The sequence below is a fragment of the Pygoscelis adeliae genome, unplaced genomic scaffold (assembly GCF_000699105.1).
Source record: "Pygoscelis adeliae isolate BGI_AS28 unplaced genomic scaffold, ASM69910v1 Scaffold139, whole genome shotgun sequence".
In the NCBI taxonomy this organism is placed as follows: Eukaryota; Metazoa; Chordata; class Aves; order Sphenisciformes; family Spheniscidae; genus Pygoscelis; species Pygoscelis adeliae.
Genome location: NW_008825613.1, coordinates 2,152,808 through 2,159,392, shown reverse-complemented (window position 1 = coordinate 2,159,392; position 6,585 = coordinate 2,152,808). Strand labels below are relative to the sequence as shown.

Below are 6,585 nucleotides of genomic sequence, written 5' to 3'. Positions count from 1 at the left end.
GCTGACAACACTTGTCCAAGTACATTGCTGTGAATCTGATGCCAAGTTAGTTGCCCTTAGTCACATTTAAACAGTGTTCAGCCTAATTCAGGGGTGTATCTCTGAAAATGTATTGTGGAAAAGCTCATGTGGTGAAGAGACTGGTATCTTCAGTCATAACTTTGTATAGAAAATGTGACTAGTGACATAAGGTAGGTGTCAGAACAACCTACAAATAAAACTAAGGCTGTCGTGTTAATGTTGGGTAAGATTATTGTCCTTTCCACAGGAAACACTTTAAAGGTGTAGCTGTTTTTAGACTAGTGAATTGTCCTCTCACCTCTGTATTTGGACTGCAATGAGATGTCATTTTGGTTTTTGCAGCTGTTTGCTGTTAGATCTCATGAGTGAGTCTGTCCTCAAGGCTCCTTGTTCTTGGCCAAAGACTGTATGTGGCTGACATGCTGTCTTGAGTAGCTTCATGGAGGACATGTGGTTTTCCCGCTGTCCTTTTTTATATTGTATATGCCAGTACAGTCATGTTTTGCTTCCTTACAGAAATCACACAGTGCTACAGGAGACACCACAGCATGTGAGCAGGTTTATTGCACTTGCTGATGTTGGCAATACAAGCAAGAAAAAGGTACTGACACTCTTGAATCTTTCTTCTTTTCTCAAGTACAAGTAATAGGGCAGTAAGCCCAGCTGTGGCTAGCTAGAGGACAGCGTCAACCACTTAAAAGCTTGACTGGAGGGATCTGTCTCACTTGAGCAATAGATACCATTTGCCCATTATGTCAGAAGGGTAAGGGCTGCAAGATGTGTTCTGAGGCACTGTTGTTCTTCTCTACCTGGTCAAATGGCATGTAGCTGTGAAAACAGCTGCAGAGGAAAGTGGTTAGAAAGCTGCCATTCCTTCCTCTTCCCCAGCTGCTTTACGTATTTTCTGTTCACGTGGCCTGCTTTAAGAAGGAAGTGAAATTCCAAAGGAGCCCTTACAAATCACTGAAAATAACTAAATTCTGGGATGGGAAGGGGCTGTTTTGTTTTGTTGGGTTTTTTTAAGCTGTTTCTCTTCTCCCCTTAAGAAAGTTACAGAATATTGGTGTAGAAGGACAGGTTGCTAGTTAAGAAGGCATAGGAACCAGACCTGGTAACAAAAAAAGGTCCAGTAGTTCTGGACAGATAGAAGGCCTGGAAACAGGCAAGGATCGAGGTCATTTCTTTTTCAAGTAGGATACACTGCTGCTTTTAAAAAACGTCTTTCCTTAAAGTGAAAGGAGTGAACCTCTTGGAAGCACTTCATAAACTCGTGGTTGCACTGGGTGGGAGACTGGTACAGGGAGTGTGTTTTTCATGTCCTGCCTTAGCTTAAACACTGACTTGCTGAGTTCTTGCAGTGCTAAGTTGTGTGTTACTGTTTCAGGGTGTCTTAGTTCACAGCTGACCGCTTCAGAGTTGCAGTCATGGCAAAAGCTTCTTGCATTTGAGCTGTCTGTTTTTGTTCTAGTATCTCTATGCCTTCAGCATTGTTCCAATGAGCTCGATGGACCCTGCAGAGCTGGTGAAACAGCCACAGGATGTCACCGAAAATCCATACCGAAAATCGCGGAAGGAGGTGCAGAAGACCAAAGCACCCCTGTGTGCAGAGGTACCGCTGCCTTCTCCTTCATGTGCGCATGGTTTCACTCTCTGTATTCAGGGAGCTTAGTACACTGTCTTTAACCTTGGAATATTTCTGTCCAAAACACTTCAGGTTTCTGTGTACACTATTTGCATCAACCAAATTGTATAGATGCAATGCATGGGACTTGTTACAGCTTGCCCCTTCTTAAGCCAACCGTGTCCCCGGCTGCATCAAAAGAAGCGTGGCCAGCAGGTCAAGGGAGGTGATTCTGTCCCTCTACTCCGCTGTGGTGAAACCCCACCTGGAGTACTGATGGGAACAAACTTTTTAGTAGGGCCTGTAGCGACAGGACAAAGGGGAATGGTTTTAAACTAAAAGAGGGTAGTTTCAGACTAGATATAAGGAAGACATTTTTTACGATGAGGGTGGTGAAGCACTGGCACAGGTTGCCCAGAGAGGTGGTGGATGCCCCATCCCTGGGAACGTTCAAGGTCAGGTTGGATGGGGCACTGAGCAACCTGATCTAGTTGAAGATGTCCCTTGCCCAATGCAGGGGCGGGGTGGACTAGATGGCCTTTAAAGGTCCCTTCCAACCCAAACTATTCTATGATTCTTCCTGCAGGTCTGCATGGTGATACTGTAGTTAGATCTGCTTGCTTGTCAGGACTGTCCCCTACAGGCACCTCAGCACGCATGGTCTTACTCTTTCTAAGCTTGTAGACTACAAATTAGTCCTTTGCAGTTGGCCCCCAGTTTTCTCCCTTAGCCTGCTGGCTACTCAGGTGCTGCTTTATTTGATGTTGCATGTCCACTGTATCCCTTAATGCTGGTGAAAGAGGTGTTGGGCACTATTTTTTCTTCTCAAGTGTCCTAAGTTACCACCTTTGTGCTCCTTTAAGTATCGATTGCTTGCCACCTGAGGGTCCTTCTTGGGGCCTGAACACTCAGCTGCTGGTGTCAGAAGCTTTGAAATCCCCAACTTTGTAAGTTGCTCATCAGACAAGTGGCTTGTGTTCATCTGTGTAAAGGCTCAGATTGTCTTCCTATGCAGAGCACGTTTTGCCCGCTAAGCACTGTGGGGTACTCTGCTCATGCAGACATTTGAACAGCTGTGCTTGTGTAACTCAAGGTGCATAGAGAAACCAAACTGTGAAATCACTGCGTGTATGGGGGGAAATACCGAGCCTGAGGTTAGAGTTGAGGCAGGCTTTGCTGAACCAGTGTGTCAGGTAGGAAGTGCAAGCACTGCTCTCCAGCCTTTCTCCCCAGAGCATGCACACAGAATGAAGGGCTGGCTCCTTCCAGCTGACAGCGTGGGTGGGCACAAGGGTGGCAGACACCTCATGATCCCTTTAGCTGTGACAGCCTCCCCACCCCCAGCTGAGACTTGCCGTGGTGTTCAACCCCTGGCAACAAGGCTTTTAACAGACTGATCAGTCAATAACTGGATAGAAGCAAAGCTCCTTGTACCTTTGAGCTGAACTATACAACTGATGACAGGCACAAGAGCTTGCCAAGTTTACTGGGGAAAACGCTTCCACTGTACATGCCAGTTCTTACAGTGCAGGCTGGGTTTTAGACTGCAGTTGTGCTCCCGTGCAGGAGCCAAGCTAAGCTTGCGCGAGCAGCCCTGCTCTTTGCCGTCCCCTTCCCCAGTGCCTTCCTCTGCAGTATTAAAGCCTTCTAATGACATGACAACTTAGTCAAGTGGTTTCAGCCTCTGTGTGAGTCTGTTGAGAGGTTAACATCTCTAAGAAATAAAGACATTCTTTTGGCACTGGCTGTCAAGTGAAAAGAGATTTGAATAATCCATAAATTCAAGCAATTCTGAATGTTTAGCATGAGGCTAAATAGGAGAATGTATCAATTTGGGGCAGCTCTCCCAGAATTTTTTCCCTGGCTGAGGCTGCATATCTAGGCAGGCAAAGTCTGCTGCATTTCTGGGAGAGCTCAATTCATTCTGTTCCAGGATATTGATGCTTTTGCTTTTGATGCTTTTCAAAGGTGGTTACACACCTCCTCAGGAGAAAGCAAATTCTTGTACATACTGTGATTCTCTGTGATGCAGTTACAATGGGCTTTGGTTTTCATTTTCTAAACAGGAGGAACCAGCTTGTCAGTTTTTCTTTGATTTGAACAAGCATCAGGGAAAGAAACGTCCCTCAGATGAGAAAGAGAGAGGGAACTCCCAACCTAAGCAAGCCAAAAAACCCCGTAAGTATGCAGATGCTTTTTTCCTGAGCTCTTCCCTTGAGGCATTGGACCATCTCACTCTTCATTTTTCTCAAGCTGTTGAGCTGTATACGTCAGCTTGCCAACGTGCTCTGTCACTATACTAGATGCTCTGGGAATACAGAGGAATGAAGGGTCCTTTGTTTCCTACAAACCTGACAATCAATAGGTGAAAGAAAAGTCAGAAGTATAGTTTAAAAGCTAATTGGATCTGTGGTGGTTGGGGTTGGGCTGATGCCATTTATCGTCTGAACCAGACTGGCCTCTGAACATGACAACAGGCAGTTTCACAAAGCAGCATGTTTCCATTCAGAGGGACTGCAAGAGACTGGATCACGGTCTCCTTCAAGAGGAGTTCTTGAAACACCACTTCAGTTGTTCTGTGCTGTGAGTTCACAAAGTATTAATGAATTGGGAAGGGAGGAAGCCCTTCTGTTACCTCTGTATTTCTGTGCTGTAAATCTCATTCGAGTTTGTCTGACTTGAAGAAATTGAAATGAAATCTCTAAGGATCGTGACTTCTCAGTGACAGTGTTATTGCAAGTATGTATCTTTAGAAATGTTGGTCTCAGTTACAAAGAAATTTGGGCTTAAAATGCAAATGTAGGTGTCAGCCTTCCCTTTGTTTCTTTGAAAGCTATTCCCACTGTCAGTGGATACAAAGACAATCTTCAAAAATGTCTCTGGTAGATAAGTCTGGTTGCCTTTGTTACGTGAAACTAAGTTGTTCAGTTTTTCTTTATTAGATTTCTGAACCCTTTGCATAGTCCTTGCACATAACAGTTCTACGGGCCAAATTACTTTATGCTAAGATAAGCGCAGTGTCATTGCTCTATGGTGTGCCATTGTGCATATTCATATAACTTCCAAAGTCTTCTGGAGTTTGATGTCATGAGGAGAGCGCCTTGTTACACTGTTTTGCTCAGAAATGAACCCCAGAATTAGACGTTCAGTTTCCTGCAGTTCTTGGGAGAGCTCCGTCATGTTTATTGCATTTGCAAAGCTGCTTGTCTATTCCTGTACGCAACCTGCAGAGGATGTGAATATAGTGTTTGACCCTAAGGAGAGGCCTAGCTTATCAATGCCATTAACCTACATCAAAGGTCAGCTCAGGTATCACAATTTGGTTGCGAATCCAGGTGTTTTGAGTGTGAGTAGGCCAGAACTGACAAGTGTGTTTGACAGCATCTGTCCTTGTTTGTACCTATGCAGTAATTTTACCTCATTTCGATTTGTTTGTTTAAATTTGCTGGTGCTTTCTTATTAGTGAGCTGTAACCACTAAATTCCTGGAATTAGTGCTCTTCCATTAAATTAGAGCACTCGATGAGGATGGCAGTCAGCAACGGTGTGACTGCCGCCACCTCCTCTCTTGCTGCAATTTCCCAGAGGCACCAGTCCTCTGACCAGATCTGCTTCCAGGAGCTGTGTACTTCTGACATCTTCAGCACTTTATCAACTGGGAAGGGTGGCTGGAAAATAACAGCTCTTCCAGATCTTGTTCGCATCCTTGTTCTGACAAATAAGCCTTGTGCTAACACTTGTTTCTCTTTCCTCTCCCAATAAAGCACAGCCCACGGGGCCCTGCTGGTTCTGCCTCGCCAGCCCAGAAGTTGAGAAGCACTTGGTTGTTAGCATTGGCACGCATGTAAGTACCTGTAGCATGTTCTTTGCTACATGACGGCAGAATCATGCGAAGACACGGCAATATAAAATATCAATCTCCACTTTTAAATCTTAAAAAAACCAAACAAACTTTATTTGCAGCTGACTCATGGTTTTGTTTTCAGTTTCTTCACATCTCCCCTACAAAAGACGTAAGTATATAGATAGTCTTTTAAAAAAATGAAGCATGGCCCAGTTTTGCTCCTGCAGCAGAGCTGGATTACAGTGCCAAAACACTTCTTGCTGCACCAGCCCTCATGGTTTGCTTATGTTACCATCTGGCAGAACTTTTCCAACGTGAACTCAGTGTGAACTGGGACCTGCTTTAGCAGCAGGATGCACCGTCTGGAGTTACACCAGATCTCCCTGGGATGATTGGTTCCAGTTTTGTTATATATTGATTAAACAGAAGATAAGATAGCTTTAAAGTCGACATCTTGAAGTACATCTTGGAGATTAATTCAATCATTGGTATATTCACTTTGCTTAAAGTTACTGCTCCTGTATAGCATAATCCACCTCAAACTGCTACAGGGACAGGTTTGTCCACGGGCTTATTTTAAAAGCTGTTAACAATTCTCAAGTGGATTTTCTTGTCATAGTAAGAAATTCTAGCCACGGTGGTGAAGGTCATTCAGCTGCTTTCCCGCAGAAAAGGCATTCTCTGGCATTCAAAAGATATTTTTTTTTTTTTTTTTTTTTTGTCCTTTAGAAGTCCCTCTCTCTTTCTCATTCGTCCAGTAATTAATAAGTTGCTAATAAACAATCCCCAATAAGTGACATAGAGGAGAAGACTTTCCCGTTCCTGAGGCAGAATCACTAGGCTGGGGGATACTCAGAATGCAGTCAGAGAGTAAATTTCCAGAGCATGGTAAGTAAGTGTTGCTTGCAGTGAGTAACTGGTGTGTATTGTTTCACTCTAGTGCTATCTTGCCCTGGCCAAAGGTGGCTTATTACCTGATCACGTCTTGATTTTGCCTATCGGGCACTATCAGTCAGTGGTTGACTTGTCTTCAGAGGTGGTGGAAGAAGTGACCAAGTACAAGACTGCCCTAAAGGAATTTTTCAGAAGCAAGGGAAAGA

At 44.3% G+C, this 6,585-nt stretch overlaps 1 protein-coding gene across 1 annotated transcript in view; it reads left to right on the top strand.

The window, feature by feature from the left end:
* CWF19L1 (CWF19-like 1, cell cycle control (S. pombe)) overlaps positions 1 to 6,585 on the top strand; it is a gene marked incomplete at its 5' end in the record, with an annotated part of 14,465 nt that overhangs the window by 5,795 nt on the left and 2,085 nt on the right. The window contains 5 exon segments of the mRNA XM_009332789.1: positions 538 to 622; positions 1,490 to 1,630; positions 3,709 to 3,820; positions 5,406 to 5,485; positions 6,426 to 6,585. The exon segment at positions 6,426 to 6,585 is cut by the window's right edge and continues 14 nt beyond it. Of these exon segments, the coding sequence (XP_009331064.1) occupies positions 538 to 622; positions 1,490 to 1,630; positions 3,709 to 3,820; positions 5,406 to 5,485; positions 6,426 to 6,585 (578 nt within the window).